The sequence below is a fragment of the Symphalangus syndactylus genome, chromosome 2 (assembly GCF_028878055.3).
Source record: "Symphalangus syndactylus isolate Jambi chromosome 2, NHGRI_mSymSyn1-v2.1_pri, whole genome shotgun sequence".
In the NCBI taxonomy this organism is placed as follows: domain Eukaryota; kingdom Metazoa; phylum Chordata; class Mammalia; order Primates; family Hylobatidae; genus Symphalangus; species Symphalangus syndactylus.
This window is the reverse complement of record NC_072424.2, coordinates 117,144,477-117,168,206: the sequence shown is the minus strand read 5'-3', so window position 1 is coordinate 117,168,206 and position 23,730 is coordinate 117,144,477. Positions and strand designations below refer to the sequence as shown.

General features: G+C 40.5%; 1 protein-coding gene across 3 annotated transcripts in view; it reads left to right on the top strand.

Moving 5' to 3' along the window:
* The first annotated feature begins 9,419 nt into the window (after positions 1-9,419).
* The window catches only part of TXLNB (taxilin beta), an 82,999-nt gene continuing 68,688 nt past the window's right edge, over positions 9,420-23,730 (top strand). For all 3 annotated transcript variants that reach the window (XM_055265705.2, XM_055265710.2, XM_055265700.2), the window contains exon 1: positions 9,420-9,682. Coding sequence is in view for 2 of the 3 variants with exons in the window: in XM_055265710.2 (XP_055121685.2) it covers positions 9,662-9,682 (21 nt within the window). In the remaining variant the exon portion in view is untranslated. The remainder of the gene's footprint in view (positions 9,683-23,730) is intronic.

The window sequence follows — 23,730 nt, the reverse complement described above, 5'->3', positions numbered from 1 at the left end:
CCACTAATCCCACTCTCATGACCTCGTCTAATCTTAATTACCTCCAAATCCTCACCAATAAATTCCATCATATTGGGAGTTAGAGCTTCAACATGTGAATTGGAAGTAACAGGAGAGATAATGCAATTTAGTCCATAGCAATGATATGACAATATTTCATATCTCAACTGATGTTTATACCCTTCTTTTCTAAAGTTCTATATCAGAAAAAAGAATTTCATGAAGAGGTCTAGAGATTGTTGACCTTAAATTCTGACCAGCTCTGCTGCTGGAACATCTGAGTTCTACCTTAGGGTGGACATTTGTTCTTTATGCCCAGGGTATCCACTCTTCCTCACGTTGGTAACAATACCCCAATTTTGCTTTGGATCAACAACCGCATCCCCAATTCATGTGCTTAGGAAAAGGTGACTCCTCTTTACTGTGAGGTGGAGCCTAAGCAAAAGAGCTCACCTCACCACCATCCTCCACCCACCCAGACCTCAGTCACTATGATTGTTTAAAGGATGGGATGAGCACATTGACCCAATCTGAGCCAGAGAGAGAGAGAGTGTGGGAATCCCTAGAATTATGAAGAAACTGCAGGAGGCAATTCCCCCTCTGCAGAACTTGAAAGTAGAATAATATAAATTTGAATATACTATGGACCACAGTGCAGCATGTAGAAATGGACCCTAGTGGTATTCTCTAAGCACAGAATCCAGCAGTATCTAAAACTAGCTCTCTTCCTGGATGATTTCATTTCATCCAAAAGGGAATCAAATATTAAGTCAGAGTTCAATTTTTAAATGGCTGCAATATTTAAAAAATCCTAATTGGCATTTGAGCTTCTCCACTATTCGAGAAGTAACATTTTATATCTTAATTAAATAATTATTAAAGACAAGTTTTTGGCTGGGCGTGGTGGCTCACACCTGTAATCCCAGCACTTTGGGAGGCTGAGGTGGGCGGATCATCATGTCAGGAGATGAAGACCACCCTGGCTAACATGGCGAAACCTCGTCTCTACTAAAAATACAAAAAATTAGCCAGGAGTGGTGGCACACACCTGTGGTCCCAGCTACTCGGGAGGCTGAGGCAGGTGAATCGCTTGAACCCGGGAGGCGGAGGTTGCAGTGAGCTGAGATCGTGCCAGTGCACTCCAGTCTGGGCAAGAGAGCGAGACTCTGTCTCAAAAAAAAAAAAAAAAAAAAATCCTAATTTCCACTTTTTTTTTTTTTTTTTTTTTTGAGACAGAGTTTTGCTCTCTCGCCCAGGCTGGAGTGCACAGGCACGATCTCAGCTCACTGCAACCTCCGCCTCCTGGGTTCAAGCGATTCTCCTGCCTCAACCGCCCAAGTAGCTGACATTACAGGCATGATCCACCAGGTCCAGCTAATTTTGTATTTTTAATAGAGACGGGGGTTTCATCATTTTGGTCAGGCCAGTCTCGAACTCCTGGCCTCAGGTGATCCACCCTCCTTGGCCTACCAAAGTGCTGGGATTACAGGCATGAGCCACCCAGCCTGGCCTAAAGACAAGTTTTCAAAAGGAACTTTCATTAATCTGAGAGAAAACAAAACAGCTTAAAGTTATAGAGAGGTACCTAAGTGTGCAATTTATAAGTTATATACATAACTATCAATTTTATAGTTAAATTGAAATGTATTAAATTCAAATATTTAATCTACATTTCCCTTAAAAAGAGCTAGAATGAAAGGTCTTGAATATACAGAATAGGATCAATAATGAGTATAGATTTGGGGTCATGGTTGCCTATGCTATGGCTTTTACAAGAGCACCGTGAAAGTACAAATTCCAATTCTGACCAGCTGAGCTATTTTACTCAACTTTGCAGGCTTACAACAATCTCTCCTTCTTGTATAGCTCCAAGGACTCTTCCCACACAATAATTTATTGGAACAAACATTTATAGCTGGATGATGGTATCTACTCAGCTACCTGAAAAGGAATGGAGACTCAAGAGACAATCTTCAGCCTACAGTTCTTTCGAAATTATCCTGAGAGGCAAATCTCAATCCCGATCAACTGTTTACTCTCTTTAATGTCTTAGGCATAGTTTCTTCAAATTGAACTCTGTGTAGAATCAATCTTCTCCACAAAAAAGAACTCTTGTTGTTCCTCTAAGTTACAAATGCATACATCAGCTCTCTCCTCCTTTGAAAGTATAGGACAGATTTCAGACTTCAGGTCTGGATTTCTCAATCTTTTACAAGAGTTTGGAAAAAAACACAAAACACAACCATCTGACCACTGGACACTTTTATTTTTCCTTTCAGTCTCACGAAGTAGTCAAATTAATGTCATAATCATGTTTTATTTTTCCTTTCAGTCTCACAAAGTAGTCAAATTAATGTCATAATCATGTTGGTATTCACACATTTTTCCTGTGTTTTTTCCCATGTGTGGGATCTTGGTATAGAAACCAGCTTTTGAATTTTTTTTTTTTCCAGCCAGTATCTAACATTCTGGCAGAATGAGAATGAATAAGAGTGACATTGTGACAGACAGAGTTTTAATTTTAAATTTTTTACAACTTGAGTATATTTTAGTCTTTTCAACTTATATGTGTATATGTGCATGTGTAAAAGATATTCAGATCTTAGTTAAACATAAGTATTCTTCCTTCCGAATAGGAAGATGTTTTAATTAGATATTTAGTTAGATATATATTGGTTGCATGTAAAAATGAACCTAAATTGGCCTAAACAAAAATTATATTTCTCCAAACATGGCTGGATTGAGGGTTCAAAAGCTGTCATCAAGTTGTCTTTTTACTCAGACTTCCCCTGTGCCGCTCTCTGTCTTTGGCTCTTTATGGAAGCAAAATAGGCAGCAGCACTAGGCGTTCCATTCCATGAGGCTTCTTGTTCAGCTGGGAAGCTGACCTTTTCCCAGAAATCGGAAAATGTCAGCATACCTGCTTGACTCAGATTGGGTGGCTGGACAATGTCTGAACCAATCAGAGAATGCAATGTAGAGATTGGTTCCACAAATTCCTGTTACCATAATGATGCATGGATGATAGGAAGCCAGAAAAACTACCTTCTTCTATGAAAAGTCCATTACAGGACATGAGTTGTCTTTCATTTTTGAAATACTTGTATTAAAATCTATGAGGGCAGTTGGAAAGCAGCTGCACTCACTACTTATGGTCTGAAGATTCAGCTTAGGATAAGCTATACTAAAATACTTTGAGACATATTTCAAATCTACAGAGACAATAAATTAAAAACTCCACTTAACAGGTCAGTTTATGGTGTAGGTATTGGTATATTTTGCAAATAATTCTCAGAATGTAATTATAACCAAAATTAGATTTGAGTAATGCCCTACTTAACCCAGAAACTCAAGTAGGAGGCATAGGGGAAATAACTTTTTCTGCTTTATTTTAGTTCTATTACTATACATGATATTTGATAAGGACATGTTGACCTCTACTTGTTCCTTTTCTTAATAAACTTTGCCTTTCTTTTAGCTTAGTTCACCAGAAAGCAACATGCATATATTATCTTAACTCTTGCCTGAAATGCCTTCGTGAAAGTTTAATATTATCCTCTCAGAATCCATCAAAGGCTAATGCAGGAAATGGCCATTCATAGACCTTTTTAAAAATTTTACCTTACTTTAAGCATGTGCAGAATGTGCAGGTTTGTTACATAGCTATACACATGCCATGGTGGTCTGCTACACCTATCAACCTGTCATCTAGGTTTTAAGCCCTGCATGAATTAGATATTTGTCCTAACGCTCTCCCTCCCCTCACCTCCAAACCCCCAACAGGCTCTGGTGTGTGTTTTTCCCTTTCCCGTGCCCATGTTTTCTCATTTATCAACTCTCATTTATGAGTGAGAACATGCGATGTTTGGTTTTCTGTTCCTGTGTTAGTGTACTGAGAATGATGGTTTCCAGCTTCATCCATGTCCTTGGAAAGGATATGATTTCATTCTTTTCTATGGCTGCATAGTATTCCATGGTGTATATGTGCCATATTTTCCCTATCCTCATAGACCTTTTTGCACCAACCTAATATCTTCCATAAAACAAAATTTAAAGGTACTGCTTACTGCGTTATCAATTGCTTCTCTGCTCTGTATGAATCCCTGCAGGGAATTCCTCCTGGAACAGAATTCCTACCTGGCACACAATGTTTGGAATACGGAGGAGTTTTGTTTGTTGTTTGTATGTTTCTTTTATAATATTTAAAGGGACCTCTAGAACCCATTCTGTATCCTTTTTGGTCTTGTCTACAAGGAAACTAAAATATATATCTATATTGCTAAATTTATGTTAAATCTAAATCATATTTACATATAAAATTAATGATTCAGCATCAGATTTTTTTTGTTTTTTTGAGACAGAGTCTGGCTGTGTTACCCAGGCTAGAGTGCAGTGGAGTGATCTTGGCTCACTGCAATCTCCGTCTCCCCCGTTCAAGCAATTCTGCCTCAGCCTCCCAAGTAGCTGGGAATACAGGTGCCCACCATCACACCTGGCTAATTTCTTGTATTTTTCTTTTTTTTTCCTTTTTTTTTGAGATAGAGTCTTGCTCTGTCACCAGACTGGAGAGCAGTAGCGTGATCTCGGCTCCCCACAACCTCTAACTCCCTGGTTCAAGCGATTCTCCTGCCTCAGTCTCCTGAGTCGCTGGGATTACAGGCACGCACCACCATTCCCAGCTAATTTTTATATTTTTAGTAGAGACAGGGTTTCACCATGTTGGCCAGGATAGTCTCAATCTTCTGACCTCATGATCAGCCCGCCTCAGCCTCCCAAAGTGCTGGGATTACAGGAGTGAGCCACCGCACCCAGCCCATTTTTGTATTTTTAGTAGACGAAGTTTCACCATGTTGTCTAGACTGGTCTCAAACTCTGGACCTCAGGTGATCCATCCACCTCGGCCTGCCAAAGTGCTGGGATTACAGGCATGAGCCACTGTGCCTGGCCTCAACATTAGATTTCTGTAGTAATCAATTTTCTTCTCTTAAAAGCCTAACTATTGCGTTAATCTTTATACGAACTTATTTGTCTGATGTTTGAAAAATGTCTTAGTAGTATGATAGTGGCCTCAAATTTTACTTGGAAGTAAAGGTATAATAATAAATTTTAAATATACATTAACTTCTGAATTTACACATAAAGTTGAAGAAAAGTTACGTACACAAATTTTTTATTGCTAAAGTGAAAAGTGTTGTGGAAATGGAGAGTAATGTGAAAGTTCACAAATCATAAAGTGTAGGTTTAAATATTTTTTTTTTCTTTTTTTTTTTTTGAGATGGAGTCTTGCCCTGTCACCCAGGCTGGAGTGCAGTGGTGCAATCTCGGCTCACTGCAAGCTCCGCCTTCCAGGTTCACACCACTCTCCTGCCTTAGCCTCCCGAGTTGCTGGGACTACAGGTGCCCACCACCACACCCGGCTAATTTCTTTTTGTATTTTTAGTAGAGACGGGGTTTCACCGTGTTAGCCAGGATGGTCTCAATCTCCTGACCTCATGATCCGCCAGCCTTGGCCTCCCAAAGTGCTGGGATTACAGGCGTGAGCCACCACACCTGGCTGGTTTAAACTTTTTTCTAAAAACTGATGAGGAAACACGACTCCCAATTAAGTAGTGATTAATAATAAGCGAGATAACCTGAAATGAAATACCACACTGTTTCTTGATGTGGTACTCTAAATTTTGCTCCAATGTATTCATTGCTTAATTTATATTGTGTCTATACTGCCATCCAAACAAACAAAAAAAACAACAAAACAGAACAATAACAACAAAAAACCACTTTTAACACACATTGAGCTGTTAGGTCATTTATTCATTCTATTTATTCAGTCACTAATTCATTCGTTCAGCAGATATTTATTGAGCACCCACTAGGTGTTAGGCACTAAATTTTCAACCCCATTCTTATGAAACTAACAGCTAAATGAACGAAATAAACGAAAAAGTCAGCTAACTATATAGTGATAAAATAATAAGTGCTATGCAGAACTCAAAAACAGAGTGTTAGGGAAACCCAGGAGATCACTGGTATCAGAGCATCAGAGAAAGCAACTCTGAGGAATTTGACATTTAGGCTGAATTCTGAAAGAATGGCGAGAGTTAGCCAAAACAAGGAGGTCAAGAGAGAGAAACTTCCAAGCTGAGGAAAAAGCCGGAAGAGCCAGAGGCAAGAAGGAGGCTGGCACATTTGAGGAAGTGAAAGGCCAGTATGGCTGCAGCTTGAGGAGTGAGGGGGAGGTGGCAGAAATGAACACCTGTTTAAACTGCCAGATCAGTCAAATAAAGCCCAAAGCGGGGCAGACAGTATAGGGGCTGAAAAGGTCAACAAGAGAAAAGCATAACAAATTTGTTTTTTTTGTTTTCTGAGACAGAGTCTCGCTCTGTTGCCTAGGCCAGAGTGCAGTGGCGCAATCTCGGCTCACTACAACCTCCACCTTCCGGGTTCAAGCAATTCTCCTGCCTCAGCCTCCCAAGTAGCTGGGACTACAGGTGCACACCACCACGCCCAGCTAATTTTTGTATTTTTAGTAGAGATAGGGTTTCACCACGTTGGCCAGGATGGTCTCGATCTCTTGACCTCGTGATCCGCCCCGCTTGGCCTCCCAAAGTGCTGGGATTACAGGCGTGAGCCACCACGCCCGGCCAACAAATGTGTTTGATCACAGTTTTAGGTAACATGAGAGCCTTTGGAATGAAGACCCAAAAATACAGGGGAAATTATCAATTTTTATGCTTAGGTTAGACAAAGAATGGGCAGCTATGTAAAAATGTGATCAGGCCAAAGGTTTTCCCCCAAGGACTAACGTGATAGACTGAGGAGGAAACCCAGGAAGTGTGGGCTCAGATTCTTGGCTTCTCTGTGTGGCATTCCTTCCTCCAGGTATGGGGGCAGGACCCCTCTAGAATGAGGGTCTTAATTTCTTTATGGCCAGCTATTACACAGAAAGGTGGGAGAAGGTTAGAGTAACATTTTTGGTCTTTATGCTTGCTTTGGGGAAAGGGAGTTCTGGTTTCTATGACCCACCATGGGGGAGAGAAATTCTAGTTTCTATGACTTGCCTCGGGGGACTTTGAAGGATGAGAGACAGGAGGGCAGGAGAAGGTCAGAGAGAAACTTTGCTTCTGAGGCCTTCATTCTGGGGTGTCATTTTCTGAGCCCCAACAAGAGCAACAGATACGGTGAAGCAATTACCCTTAGACTCTTACTGTTAAACTATTGCATGAGAAATTAATATATGTGCTATGGTGCTGATTTTTTTAAAAGTGCATTTTAATATGAGAAAAAAATACATGACTGTTTGTTGCTAATTTATGGTGAGTTATTCCCTCATTAGTCAACACCCATTTATTGAGCACCTGCTTGGTACTGGCGCTGGGTATACAAAGATGAATAGGAGAGACATCTCTTTTTGCCTTCATGCAACCTGGAGTCTAGGGTAGATAAAGACAAACAAGCAGGCAAACACCTGGGACTTATTCACAGATCAGCAGTAGTGGAGGCAGCCATTCCACAGAGGAAGGAGGGGAGTAACCAATGGCAGACAGTGGCCACAGCAGTGTGGGTAAAGCAGTTGTGAAGAATGAGCAGGAACCCAAGACCCCATAGCACAGGAAACATTCCCCAGCCAAGAGACACGGACCCTGGCTGACCCCCACTCACTTTAGCCAGGTATCAGGGAGGAGCTGTTTTGATATCACCATGTCAGGGCTGTCAGGAGCAATTCTGTCCTAATTCTTGATTATCCAGGGATGACTGATTTTATTTCCCTCATAAAACGAAGGCACTACTGACTTGGAGAAACATGCAGCTTTAGAGGTTGGGTTTTTAAAAGAAAACGATTTATGTTTTCTAACTACAACGCAAAATATTTGACAAACGTCAAATTATTTGACGCTGTGTGTTTGCATTTGAGAAAAATTGCAGCCATCAGCATGCATAAAATTAACACCCCTTGAAAAACGAGGAAGTACTATTGCAGTTAGTAAATTGTTTCCCTCTCTGACCACAGAAGCAGAGGCTGGCAACAAATTTGATTTACAGAGTAAATATAATTTCTACAGTTGGGCTGAGCCTGTTGTTTTCTTAAAGGAAATATATTTTAGTTTGCTCTATGAAAAACACACATTAGCATTTTTCAGAACATTAGGAACCAAACACAGTATCATAAAAACATAGAAAAAAAGGAACTAATTTTATCTTCTAGTCACAGATGATGTTCAGAATCAAAACGACATGTGACTAATAGTCAGATATCAAATTAGTGGGGCTCTGCTCTTAACCACATATTACTCCATATCTGTTTTTTTATGGTAGCAGAAGACAAGACTCCAGCAGTGGTTCAGCTGTATAATGGGAATATGAATATTCCAGAACTTTCTCTCTGCCAGGTGATTGAGAACAACAGTCTCTTAATATTACCTGGCTTTGAAAAGTATTGGCATACATTTGAACTAAAGATTTTAAAAAAAAATAAAATCTGGATGGGCACGATGGCTCACGCCTGTAATCCCAGCACTTTGGGAGGCCGAGACAGGAGGATCACGAGGTCAGGAGATCGAGACCATCCTAGCTAACATGGTGAAACCCCATCTCTACTAAAAATACAAAAAATTAGCAGGGCGTGGTGGCGGGCGCTTGTAGTCCCAGCCACTTGGGAGGCTGAGGCAGGAGAATGGCATGAACCTGGGAGGCGGAGCTTGCAGTGAGTGGAGATGGTGCCACTGCACTGGAGCCTGGGCTACAGAGTGAGACTCCGTCCCCCCCAAAAAATAAATGAATAAAAATAAAAAATGAAATAAAATCTAATCTCTTAAAGAAAATTATTCTGCATTCAAGTTAAAACCATTGAAGGTAGTCCCACAGGCCCTTGTCCTGGGAAAGCCACTATTCAATCAGCAACTGTTTATGGGAGATTCAACACGGAGAAAAAACTAACAAAAATTCCTGCCTCCATGCAACATACAGGAGAGAGCAGAAGACACAGAATAAACAAGGAAATAAAACTTTCCTTTCCAGAAACAATAACAGACCAAAAAAAAGGGATTTTGTAAAACGTCATCCTGAACTAGTCACAGTAAAAAAAAAAAATTTTTAATAAAAAAATATATATATACACATTGAATACACTCCACAAAAGAGGAGGCTCCTCTCTGTCCCCAGAGCTTGGAAGGAAGCTAGAAACTTCGGGCAGAGGATTCTGAAAACAAAACTAAGCTCAAGCATTAATGGGCTGCATGTTTAACATTTGGGGCTAGGATAAGGTGGTCAAAGATGGGAATCGTAAAACAATGTCAGTATCCTCGAACACTTTTCCAAGTCAAAGTAGAGTTGAAACAGTTAAACAGTCATCTGAATAAACAGGAACCTGTTTCTATGGAGATGACAATGGGGGAGGGGCGTGACTCCCATCTACTTTCCCTTAGCAAAGCTTCTGGGGGCGTGTTTTGCTTTATGCGACCCTTTCCAAACCCTGACCACAGCAGACAGCACAGGGGTGAGCACTGACTGGAGCAATCTGTTTACTGTCCCCTGTTGTAAACCAGAGCTGCCTAATTTTGAGAAACAGAGGCCGAGCCATCAGATGTAGGGGAATGGAAGCTGATGCCAACGGAAGCCCGGAGGTAGACTAGGGCCCCGGAAAAACGAAGAGGAAACAGAAATTATGAGTAAGCAGCGGAAGTTGGTAAGTAAGCCTAGAGAACAGTGAGAAACCACGTGCCTCGTGATTCTTGGTGACTTTCCTGCTTGTCCCCAGCCCAGGTCCACATGTTTCTTCATTATTATATAAGTAAATAAAAAAACTAAACAAGCTTGGGCGCAGTGGCTCACGCCTGTAATCCCAGCACTTTGGGAGGCCGAGGCGGGCGGATCACGAGATCAGGAGATCGAGACCATCCTGGCTAAGACTGTGAAACCCCGTCTCTACTAAAAATACAAAAAATTAGCTGGGCATGGTGGCACGCACCTGTAGTCCCAGTTACTCAGGAGGCTGAGGCAGGAGAATTGCTTGAACCCTGGAGGCGGAGGTTGCAGTGAGCCTTGATCATGCCATTGCACTCCAGCCTAGGCGACAGAGCGAGACTCTATTTCAAAAAAAAAAAAACTAAACAAATCCTTTTTCTTGGGGTCACTATAATACATCTCTAGAGGTTTCTTGCAAACAAAAGAGCCCAAACCACACACTGAGCCCCATCCCTTCTTCATCTCATGCTGAGCAGCAATGTCAACACCAAGAAAATGATTTCCTATGTCTTTAAGGAAGGATAATCATAGTCACTGGTCCAAAATGAAACTTCTTACTGAAATGACAATTGAAATTTTTCCTAGTCAGTTCACAGAAATGCTAGTTTCTTATTTTAAAATGAGGACAGATCCAGAAGAGATAAAGGGATTTAGGGAAATGGACATTTAGAAAAGTGATAGCCCCATGGGCCTCTGTCCTGGGGAAGCCACTATTCAATTAGCATCTGTTTATGGGGGATTCAACAGCAGGGAAAACCCAACGAAAATGCCTGTCCCCCTGCAACATACAGGCAAGAGAAGGAGACAGAGAATAAACACAGCAAATAAGTAAAATGTACAGAAAATGTGCAGTGTGTTTTTTCTAAAGAGAAAGAAGGAACGATGGGGATATATAGCTGGGCTGGAGAGGCATCGATATTTTAGGGGAGTGGCCGGGAAGGCAGTTGTTACTAAGATAACTTGGATGAGGGGTGGTTGAACTCTGCACCGTATTGAGAATAGAACTAATGGGACTTTTGTGTTGGATCAGATGTGGGATGGAAAAGGAAGAGAGGAGTCAGGCATGAGTCCAAATTTTTGATCTTAGTAACTAAAGGATGGAGTTGCCATTTTCTATAACGGGGAAGACTGGAGGAGGAATTTCTTTGGCAGGAAGGTGGGGCCTAATGGGAGGTGTTTAGTTCATGAAGGCTCTGCTTTTATGAATGGATTAATAATGGATTAATGTCACTATGAAAAGGGCTGGCAGGAGTGGGTTCACTGTCTTCTGCCAATGTGAGGACACAACACTTGCCCCCCAACCCTTGCCCTTCTACCTTCTGCCATGTGAGGATGCAACAAGAAAGCCCTCATCAGATGCCAGGGTGTTGATCTTGATCTTCTCAGCCTCCAGGACGGTGTGAAATAAATTCCCGTTCTTTATAAATTACCCCATCTGTGGTATTCTGTTATAGCAATGCAACACAGCAGTGATAATACGTAAGTAGAGATGTCAATAGGGTGTGAAGTCAGGCATGGTGGTGCAGCTGTAGTCGCAACTCAGAAGGCTGAAGTGGTAGGATTGCTGGAGGCCAGGAGTGCAAGGCTTTAATGTGCTATGATAGTGCCTGTGAATAGCTACTGCACTCCAGCCTGGGCAACATAGTAAAACTCTGCCTATCTTAAAAAAAAAAAAATTAAATGAATCTGTAGTTCAAGAGAGTAGTCTGAGAGGCCGGGCGCAATGGCTCACGCCTGTAATCCCAGCACTTTGGGAGACTGAGGCGGGTGAATCACGAGGTCAGGAGATCAAGACCATCCTGGCTAACACAATGAAACCTTGTCTGTACTAAAAACACAAAAAAATTAGCCAGGAGTGGTGGTGGGCACCTGTAGTCCCAGCTACTCGGGAGGTTGAGGCAGGAGAATGGTGTGAACCCGGGAGGTGGAGCTTGCAGTGGGCCAAGATTGTGCCACTGCACTCCAGTCTGGGCAACAGACTCCATCTCAAAAAAAAAAAAAAAAAAAAAAGAAGAGAGAGAGAGAGTAGTCTGGGCTGGAGACATAAATGTAAAAGTTTTCAGAAGTCTCTGTATATGAAGTCTCCATAGATTTAAAAAAAAAAAAAAAAAAAGGAGAGATCTGTCATAGCCCATTTGGGCTGCTATAACAAAGTACCATAGACTGGGTATTTTATAAACAACCGAAATGTACTTCTTATAGTTCTGGAGGGTGGGAGACCCAAGATCAAGACATCAGCAGATTCGGTATCTGGTCAGAGCCCATTTTCTGATTCACAGATGGTGACCTCTCACTTTATCTTCATATGACAGAAGGCACAAGGCAACTCTCTGGAGCCTCTTTTGTAAGGGCAAGAATCACATTCATGAAGGCTCCACCCTCATGACCCATTCACCTCCAAAAAGCCCCATCTCCTAATGCCATCATCTTGGGGGTTAGAATTACAATACCCGAATTTTTTAGGGGACACCAACATTCAGACAATAGCAAGGTCCAGTGACAGAACCCTGGGGCACTTCTACACTGACAGGCTAGTATCAGGATTCAATCCATTGGATAAGGTAGAAAACCCAAATAATGGTGTCTGAAAGAACATGGATGTCTGGAGGTGAGTATTTCAGGCCTAGCAAGCAGGTGCATGACATTAACAGGGATCTAGGTTCCCTTTACTTCTCTGCTCTGCTGTCCCAAGCCCATGGCTTTCATCTTCACAGTTGCCTTAGAGGTGGAATATGGCCACTGTAGCTCTAACAAATACATCTGCTTCAGGTAGGAAGAAGGAGAAAGTGGGAAAGGGCAGAAGAGCTTTCTTAGAAGTGTTACCCAATGACTTGTGCCTACGTAGCACGGGAGAGATACAGACTCTGAATTCACCTTGTCGAGTGAGAATCATGTCTGTACTAGTGCAGAGCTGGAAAGTCTTGAGCAAGTTGATAACTTGTCTCTGCCACAGATTTGTCTTTTGAAAATGGGAATAATCACGCTGCTCACCTCTAGGTTGGTTAAAAAAAAATAAATAAATAAGATTATATGCTTAGAAAATTTTCTGCCTACAGAAAATGCCCCAAAAGTAGAGTTTTACAAATTAAGTAAATGATAATCGAAATATAAAGGAACCCATTTGATTTCCAGTGTCTCATCTCCAACCCAGTCCCATGAATTTGGATTTTTGGTGATGGTAATATTTTAGTGGAGGAAACTTGAGTTCACTGGCAACAGTTGTGTTCCTCTAGGACTGAAAATATCAACTCATAACCAGCTAGCAAGGAAGGCAATTGTCTCACTAATTTTGTAAATATTCCTTGTGGTTTCCAGAAATTATTTGGAAACAGAAACCTAAAGGAAGAATAGATTAGTGCTCAAAATCGATAATATGAATGAGAATATAATGTAATTGTCTACTCCCAAATTGATGAATTAGGACCTATGTGTCATACAAAATTTTAGAAAACATATAGGCTTAGTCCCCACTTACAAGTTACTTAAGTAACTTTTATTTAAGGGAAAGAGAAGTTAGAAACCAGGCACTAATATTTATTTTAAAGAGTTAATAATTTAATACCACATTAGATTTTAATAACTTTAACAAATTATAATTTAAAACAAGATATAAAATACATATTCAATAACCACTAAAAATTAAGAGATATTTCAGTTATTTACATATATATGGCCATAAGCTAAATATTTATAAAGTAGTAGAAATGTATTTTTTAACAACTTTTTTTTACTTTTTATCCACTTCACTATGCTGTGTATTGCTAAGCCTTTCTAAATGTCTCATTTCCTGTTGTAATTGTTAAATACTATAAATAGATTGTCATTTATTAATTCATGTAAAATACTCAATTAAAAGGATTTACTTGTTCTTATGTTGCTCCTTTTACTTATTTATTTTTTTAGAGACAGGGTCTCACTCTGTCACCCAGGCTGGAGTGCAGATGGCGCAATCATGGCTCACTGTAGCTTTGACCTCCCAGGTTCAAGTGATCCTCCTGCCTCGGCCTCCCAAATAGCTGGAACACAGGTACATGCCACCATGCCCGGCTAATTTTTAAATTTTTTTTGTAGAGATGGGGTCTCCCTATGTTGCCCAGGCTGGTCTCAGACTTCTGAGCTCAAGTGATCCTCCCAGCTCAGCCTCCCAAAGTGCTGGGGTGTGGTGTAAACCACCACAGCTAGCCTTATGTTGCTCCTTTAACAAAGGAGGTGTGGTCATGCCACCACACTTCCAACCTGAGTGACAGAATGAGACCCTGTCTCAAAAAAAAAGAAAGAAAGGAAGGATGGGTACAGTGGCTCACACCTATAATCCCAGAACTTCAGGAGGCCAAAGCAGGCAGATCGCTTGAGCTCAGGACCTTGAGACCAGCCTGAGCAACATGGCGAAACCACATCTCTGCAAAAAAAAAAAAAAAAAAAAAAAAAAAAAAAACAAATTTAAAGGGAGGAAGACATTGGCTGGGTGTGGTGCTCGTGCCTGTAATCCCAGCACTTTAGAAGGCCGAGGTGGGCAGATCACGAGGTCAGGAGTTCGAGACCAGCCTGGCCAACATGGTGAAACCCCGTCTCTACTAAAAATACAAAAAATTAGCCGGGCATGGTAGTGCGTGCCTGTAGTCCCAGCTACTCGGAGGGCTGAGGCAGGAGAATTGCTTGAACCCAGCAGGCTGAGGTTGCAGTGAGCCGAGATCATGCCATTGCACTCCAGCCTGGGCAACAGAGCAAGACTCCATCTCAAAAAAAAAAAAAAAAAAAAGGAAGGAAGACAATCTAATATCCTGAACAAAGCTTTAATTTCTTAAACTCAAAAAAAGGCTAACTACCATTTGTGAATTCATCATTTTAGTTTATTCATTTATATCAACTAATATTTATAGAGATTGCTACATCAATTTTAATGTGGATTTATTGGCAACAAATACACTCATATTTTGTCTGGAAAAAATGTCTTTACCTTCAGATGTTTGCACTGCTTATAGAATTCTAAGTTGGTTGGTATGCTAAAAATATCAGTCCATTGTCTTCCATTGTCATCTAGCTTTCATCAGTTTGTTTCTGCTTGGAAATAATGTGTTTTGTCCTCTGGATGCTTTTAATATTTTCTCTTTGTCTTTGGTTTTAAGCAGTTTTACCAAGGTACACACCTTGGTACCTTGATGTGCTGGGGTTTTATAGAGATTCTTGAATGTTTGACTTGATATCTTGTGTCAGTTTTGGAAGCTTCTCAGCCAGTATCCCTTCAATTATTGTTTATATCTCATTCTCTTCCTCTTTTCCTTTTGGGGATCTAATTACACATATGTAAGAATTATCACCATTTTTCATATATCTCTTCTATTTTTCATCTTTTTAATTTTATATTTCTTATTTAGCAGTTCCATAATCCTTTCTTTTACTGTCAAATGTGCTGTTTACATCATCTGATGAGATCTTTTTTTCTTTTTTTTAAATTTTTAAAAAAATTCTCACAGTGTTGCCCAGGCTGGTCTCAAACTCCTGGCCTCAAGTGATCCTGTTGCCTCAGTCATCTGATGAGATCTTAATTTTTATTATTTATATTTCTCAACTATAACTTACATTGGATCATTTTTATAGATTCCAGTTCTCTGGCAAAATTTTATATTTATAAATCTATTTTCTTAACTTCATTATTACCATTTAAAAGCCTCTGTCTTGGCCGGGCGCGGTGGCTCATGCCTGTAATCCCAGCACTTTGGGAGGCCGAGGCGGGCGGATCACAAGGTCAGGAGATCGAGATCATCCTGGCTAACATGGTGAAACCCCGTCTCTACTAAAAATACAAAAAATTAGCTGGGCGTGGTGGCGGGCGCCTATAGTCCCGGCTACTCGGGAGGCTGAGGCAGGAGAATGGCATGAACCCGGGAGGTGGAGCTGGCAGTGCGCCGAGATTGTGCCACTGCACTCTAGCCTGGGCAACAGAGCGAGACTCTGTCTCAAAAAAAAAAAATAAATAAAGCCTCTGTCTTTATAACTCTAATATATAGGCCATCTATTGTTTCTGCTTTAGTATTTGCCCATTTTTTTTCCTGTCTCTCGGGATGTCTGCTAATTTTTTACTTAATGCCAATCATTGTGTATGATGAGTTATAAGATCACTGGATAATATCTTCTTTTAGAGATGACTTTTTTTTCTAAAAGACAGAGAAGCTACACATCATCTTGATCCAATCAGTGACTGAACTAACTAAAATATAAGAGGTCCTTGGAAGTGTCTGAACTTAATTTTTGTCTCTCTCAAACACTGAAACTATCTCAAGTTCTGCTTGGTTTCTCAGCCTCTTAGCTTCCACTTTCTGCTTTATTGCTTATATTCTCACACTGGAAGCTCAGGAATAATCAAATTCCCCGAGGGAAAAAAAGAGTTGCAGAATATCAAACCCACTTTTCTGCAATTCCCTTTTCTCCAGTCTTGGCTCCTCAAGTACCTGACTAGTATTGAACTCCAACCTTTGCCTCCCCAGCCTTGTGAGCCTTAACCGTTCTAGGCCTTTCCTTCTGCTTTTCCTCTCACCTGGGCCACTTACATATTGAAAAATGGCTTGAAAGGACAACCCACAAAGAATGTGAGGTTTACCTCAATGCATTTCCCTTGACTCCAGAATTTGTACCATTAATTGCAACAGTCTTAGTTGTTCTCAGATGTCTCCAAAAGCTGTTTTTTAAAAAATACTTTTTACAAGCTTTTTTGTTATTCTTGTGTTAAAGAAAAGATTGTTCAATGATACTTGTTAAAGCACAGTAAGGAAGACTTTATTCAAGATCAGCAACAAATGTTTAGGGACCACTGCAACAGGGTCTTGTAGTATGAAAGATTGGGCTCAATTCCAAATACAGCCTGGGCAAGTGGGAATTTATAGCTAAGAAACAGGGTAGAGGGTCTGTGATAAGAAAAGAAAAATTACTAGCAGGAAACATCAGGGGTAAGGGAATTCTGACTAAACCAACCTAACAGGATTCTTGCTGAAGACAGGCCAGGGTGATCAAACATCACCTGTGGTGGGAGGAGAGGGATAAGAAACCTGATCATATATTAAGGGTGATCAGATATTAAAGGTAGGAGTTCTTGGTAAAATGACTTAATAGTGTTCTTTTCTAAAACTGGATTTTATCAGGAAGTGCATAGGTGGGCCTAAGAGAAGGTTCAGGACCCTGACTAAAGCTTAGCCAAGCAAAGAATCTTTGTCCCTTGTCAGAAGAGAGGAGTTAGTCTGATACAACCTACTGCCTCACAGATGCAAGTGGAAATTTTCTAACAAGATTTTTGCATTCTTCTCTGTATATTCTTACCAAATATTTTTTCTCCCTGTCATTTTTTACTTACTATTTAAACTTAATGAAGTTTTACTATTATTACTATATTATATAATTTAGTTTTCACATTTCTTATTTATTGAAATCTGTATCATTTTAAATTCTGTATCTTTTTGGCTTGTAACTTCATAATCCAAATTCTCTTTATAAGTTCTCTGTGTCTAAAATAACGTCCATTTTAAGTCTGTTGATTAAATGGCTTTATTTCTAAATTTATAAGAAAGTAATTGTGATTTTTTAAAAAGCTGGCCCACATACATTTTATTCATCTCAGCATAAATTCTTTTTCTTCTATCATTTGCTTTATTCTCATGAAGAATTTTAAACTCCCTTGTCTGAATATTCATCCTTGCCTCTCATAATTTTTATAATATATTCTACTTAAAGGGAATCTGAAACTCAAACTTGCCTGGGATATTATAAATATTCTATTTGTTTGAACTTTGTATTCAAATAGTTGTTTCTTTATTACAACATTCATGTGAGTACTATTCTCAGCCAGAGGTCTAACAAATAATTACATGTTTGCAGATTTCATTCAAAGAATGCAGAGATCCATGAATTTTACTCATAACTTATTCTCTTTTATGTCAGTAACAAGTGGAGGAAAAAACAACGTAACCGCCCAATGGGTTCACATTGCCTGCTGCCTAGACAGAGCCAATTTATCAAGACAGGGCAATTGCAATGGCCAAAGAGTAATACACGCAGAGCCAGCTGTGTGGGAGGCTGGAGTTTTATTATTACTCCAATCAGTCTCCCTGAGCAATTGGGGATCAGAGTTTTTAAAGATAATTTGGTGGGTAGGGGCTTAGGAAGTGAGGAGTATGGATTGGTCAGGTTGGAGGTGGAATCACAGGGGGTCAAAATGAAGTTTTCTTGCTGTCTTCTGTTCCTGGGTGGGATGGCAGAACTGGTTGAGCCAGATTACCGGTCCAGGTGGTGCCGGCTGATCCATTGAGTTCAGGGTCTGCAAAATATTTCAAGCACTGATCTTAGGTCCCCAGGAGCAATTTGGGGGGGTTCGGACTTTTGGAACCAAAGGTTGCATGACCCCTATGTTGTAATTTCGAATCTTGTAGCTAATTTGTTAGTCCTGCAAAGGCAGACTGGACCCCAGACAAGAAAGGGGTCTTTTCGGGAAAGGGCTGCTATCAATTTTGTTTCAGAGTCAAACCATGAACTGAATTCCTTCCCAAAGTTAGTTTGCCCTACGCCCAGGAATGAACAAGGACAACTTGAGGGTTAGAAGCAAGATGGAGTTGGTTAGGTCTGATTTCTTTCACTGTCGTAATTTCCTCAGTTATAATTTTGCAAAGGCAGTTTCAAAACTACTCAGTATTGTTCCAGATACAAGTAATCACTGTCAATGGAAAAGAGTCAACTCTGTGAAATATCTGAAGGGATTTATTCCAAGCCAAATCTAAGTGACCAAGGCCCAAGGCACAGTCTCAAGAGGTCCTGAGAACATGTGGCCAAGGTGGTTGGGTTACAGCTTGGTTTTATACAGCACAGGGAGATACAAGATAGCCATCAGTGCATGTAAGGTAGACATTGGCTTCATCTGGAAAGGCAGGATAACTCGAAGCAGGAGCTTATAGGTCATAGGTACATTCAAAGACTTCTTGATTGGCAGTTGGTTGAAAGGGTTAAGCTTTGCTTGAAGAGTGTAAGTCAGCAGAAAGAAATGTCTGTAGTTAAGACAAGCAGGGGGTTGTGGAAGCCAAGGTTCTTGTTACATAGATGAAACTTCCAGGTCATAGGCTTCAGAGGAATATATGGTAAATATCTCTTATCAGACTCTAAAAGGTCCCAGACTCAGTTAAATCTCTTCTGTATCAGGAAAAGACCTGGAAAAGGAAGGGGATTCTCTACAGGATGTAGATTTTTCCCTGCAAGAGATAGCTTTGCAGGGCCATTTCAAAATATGTCCAAGCAATGTATTTTGGGGTAAAATGCTTTGATTTCTTTCAGGGCCTGCTATCTGTCACGTGACACTATACTCAGGCCACGTTGGAATTTGGTATCTTATTGCTACAAGGAGTCTTTTTTGTCAGTCTTAAGATCTCTGTTTTAATGCTAATGCTGGTCGGCTGTGCCTGAATTCCAAAGGGAGGAGAGCAGAAAGAGGCAGGCCTGGACTCCCTCTTTCCATCACGGCATGAGCTAGTTTTAGTTTTTCGGGTTTTCTTTGGAACCCTTGGCTGAGAGGAGGGTTCATTCAGTCGGTTGGGGGGCTTAGAATTTTATTTTTGGTTTACATCACAAAGTTTGAAATCCTATTTTGTGAAGAAAATAAAATCTCATAAATGAATACTGGGGCTGCCTGCCACAGGGTGACTTAAAAAAAATAATATAGCAGCTCAATTGATAATTAAAATTTACCTTCCCAGCATAAACTTTCTAATAGCAAACTGCCCTCAGTTGTTTCTGAAAGCACACAGAGCTCTTTCTCACAGATGTTCAGCAATACCTCCTGTACCTGGTTCTTCTGCCCCAAACTCCTGGTCAAGGTACTCTTTGCTTGTCTCCTCACCTGATACACATTCTGAAATTGCTGTGATGCAAGAGCAGCTAAACTCTGTAGGGGAGGAAACTTTTTTTCTTCCTGCCTTCCTAGGTTCTTGGCTAAAGTCCATGTAACAAAAGGTAGATTAAAAAGAGAAAGGCCGGGCCGGGCGCGGTGGCTCACGCCTGTAATCCCAGCACTTTGGGAGGCTGAGGCAGGCGGATCACAAGGTCAGGAGATTGAGACCATCCTGGCTAACACAGTGAAACCTCGTCTCTACTAAAAATACAAAAAATTAGCCGGACGTGGTGGCGGGTGCCTGTAGTCCCAGCTACTCGGGAGGCTGAGGCAGGAGAATGGCATGAACCCGGGAGGCGGAGCTTGCAGTGAGCCGAGATCGTGCCACTGCACTCCAGCCTGGGCGACAGAGCGAGACTCCATTTCAAAAAAAAAAAAGAGAAAGACAAATAGAAGTTTATTAACACGTACATCACATAAATATACATTAGAGAAACTCAGGGATGAGTAACTCAAAGAGGTGGCTAGAATTTGGGCTTAAATACCATCTTCAGTTAAAACAAATAGTGTGCGAGAGGCAAGTTATTGGAAGGTGACCAGGAAAAGTACAGTAAACGAGGGTAAGATTTGTTATGCAGATTTCAGTCAGTGTCTTCTTCACGGATATGAGTCTTTCAGTCATCCTCTCCTCAGTACAGAGGGAGAAACCCTCACATGGATATTTCCTTTATAAATTATCCTTATAATTTATAAGGATATAATTTATAATTTATAAGGATATTTATATAAGGATATCACATGGATATTTCCTATATAAATTATCCTTACAAAAGGGTAACATACTGTTTTCAGAGCTTCTCCTGCGTATGCTATGTAATCAACTTAAAATAATCCTTATCCAGAGGGATGTTTTGGGGTTCATATTCAAGTGTCCTACTACTCCAAGGATGATGGCCATTGCTAACTCCACTCAGGCCTAGGGGTCAGCCTCTTCGCCTCAGTCTACATCATGCAGCTAACTTCAAACTGTAGCACTTAATAAAATTATACTGTCGTTTTTGAGGCAAGGTACCCAAATGGAAAGGCATCTTGCAAACACTACGAGAGGTGGCAACCCTCACAGTTTAATCTCAACTTAACTTCAGAATCCTCATAGAGTTGCCCCCAGCCAGCTTCAACAGAGTAAGGGTCACATTATTCCAACTAACAGGAATTTTTTTTTTTGACAATAACTGTGCCTAACAGTCCAGATCACCTAAGACAGCTTAAGAGAAAAAAAGAGATTGATTTTTACCTTTCCTCAAGTCTAATGTCCTAAGATCGGCTCTTCTTATTCAAGGAGAAGAGATGTCTCCTTCACAGGAAAGCCTACCCCTACCCATTGCAGCGTCATCTTGCATCATGACGGCATCAAAACTATGACACCAAAACATAATAGTGTAGTGTTCATCATCTTGGATTATTCACTCTTAACTCATATAGGATATAGGACATATTATGGACTGCATGTTTGTGTACCTCCAACATTCATATGTTGAAATCCTAAGTTCCAGTGACATGGTATTAGGAGGTGGGGTCTTTGGGAAGTGATTAGGTCATGAGGGTATGAGATTAGTGCCTTTATAAGAAGGAGAGAGATTAGAGTTCAGTCTCTCTATCATGTAATACACCATTTACAAAGCAGGAAGAGAGGTTTTAACAAGAACCTGGCCATCCTAGCCCCCCCTGCTCTCGGATTTCCAGAACTGAGAGAAATAAATGTTTGTTGTTTAAGCCACCCAGCCTATGGTACTTTGCTATTGTTGCCGGAACTGACTAAGACAGGCCACAAACAGTCCAGTTCAGATGGAGCTGCAGACGACGTGGTCCTGTTCTTGATTGTTTTTCCTCTGTAAGAGGTAAATATTCCTTCTGGATGTCCTTCCTTCCAGTTTCTCCAGTTTAGTACATCTCATGTAAAAACGAAACTAACAACAATAAACTGCTTAAGGCAGAACATATGCAGCATCACAAGGTCAGCTAGAGGCTTTTTCAACAGTAGACTCTAAATTCATAATCACACACACACACACACACCCCAAAAATCACAAAGTAAAGTGTCAGAATCATGGCTTGGGCTTATGGACAAGTTGCAGTTTCATCACCAAACAGAACACTCTGCAGCACCTGTCCTGCATTCAGATCTGCCCACAGATTCTTGATTTACATTTGTATAACTAAATTATCCATTCAAGATGTTTCATGCAAAAGAAAAGAAAGATATGGCTCAGAGATAAGCTGAAATCTCTTTTAGCAAGCAGACTTGCTTGCCACTTTTTGAAAAGTTTCTCCAGCTTCCACTAATCAAGATGTCAAAAAGCATTAGGGCCACATTTTCAACCAGCATTTGCAGTGACACAAAGTGCAGCATAGGCAGAGAGGGGATAGGCTGGCCAAACCAGCTCCAAACTGCAGGCTGGAAAGCTTGTGTGTCTGCCTCAGCTCCAGATGAAATGACTGACATTTAAGTTATTATTTCATCAATTATTATATCTTAGTACTTATACATAAACACAATAACGATTGTGTGGTATTGAAACAGAATGGGCCTGGCACGGTGGCTCACGCCTGTAATCCCAGCATTTTGGGAGACCGAGGTGGGTGGATCACCTGAGGTCAGGAGTTCGAGATCAGCCTGGCCAACATGGTGAAACCCTGTCTCTACTAAAAATACAAAAATTAGCTGGGCCTGGTGGCCAGCGCCTGTAATCCCAGCTACTCAGAAGGCTGAGGCAGGAGAATCACTTGAACCTGGGAGGCAGAGGTTGCAGTGTACTGGGATCGTACCACTGCACTCCAGCCTGGGCGACAGAGTGAGACTCTTGTCTCAAAAAAAACCAAACCAAAACAAAACAGAATGACATGTTTGTCTACAGTGCAACAATATTAAAATTTACTCAAAAGATATATACTTTTCCTTTTTAACAATTTAAACTCTTCTTCATTAGGTAGCTGGATGCTTTGAGCTTAATCTGAAGGCTTCGGAATTAGACAGAGAGATAGAGTGGCTATCCTTAAACTGCCAGAAATTTACTTCTAATAGGTTGTATTGTGTGAATTGTGGAAGAAGACATTTGTATGTAGGATGGATAGCTTCTGTTTTGGAAGGTATCACTTTAGTGAGTGTATAAAGTCATTCCTTATGATTAGTGATGTTGCACACCTTTTCATACACCTGTTGGCTATTTTATCTCTTCTGTGGAGAAATATCTGCTCAGGTCCATTGCCTATCTTTTACAAATCAGATTCTTTGTTTTTCTGCTATTGAGTTATAAAGAATTCTTTTACAAATCAGATTCTTTGTTTTTCTGCTATTGAGTTATAAAGAATTCTTTATAAATTTTGGATATTAAGCCCTCATCAGACATGGGGTTTGCAATTATTTTTTTCCCAGTCTGTAGGTTACTCTTTCATCCCATCAATTGTTTCCTTTGCTGGACAGAGGTTTTCATTTAATGGAGCCCCTTTTATTTATTTTTGCTTTTGTAACCTGAACTTTTGGTGTGATACCCAAAATATCATTGCCAAGGCCAATGTCAAGAAGCTTTTCCCCTATGTTCTCGTCTAGAAGCTTTATGGTTTCAGGTCTTACATTTAGGTCTTTATCTATTTCGAGTTGACTTTTGTGTGGTGTAAGACAAGAGTCCAGTTTCATTCTTTTGCATATGGTAATCTAGTTTTTCCAGCACCATTTATTGAAGAGACTGTTCTTTCCCCATTGTGTCTTCTTGATGCCCTTTTCAAAAATTTGTTGTCCATGTATGTTTGATTTTATTTATGGGTTTTCAGGGCCCTTTTATATTTTTTAATTAATTTATTTATCTAAATAGAGACAGAGTCTCACTATGTTGCCCAAGCTGGTCTCCAACTCTTGGGCTCAAGCAATCCTCCCTCCTTAGCCTCCAAAAGTTTTGGGATTACAGGTATGAGCCACTGTGCCTGGCCCTTTTTGTATTTTAATGTCAAGACTCTTTGAGGAATTAATGATGAATTCTACTTTACTAAGTGTGTAGTTTGGACAAGAGGCAATATTGACTACTTTCTTTGTACAAGGTCACATGCTAAGCACCTTTATACTTATGTTAGTG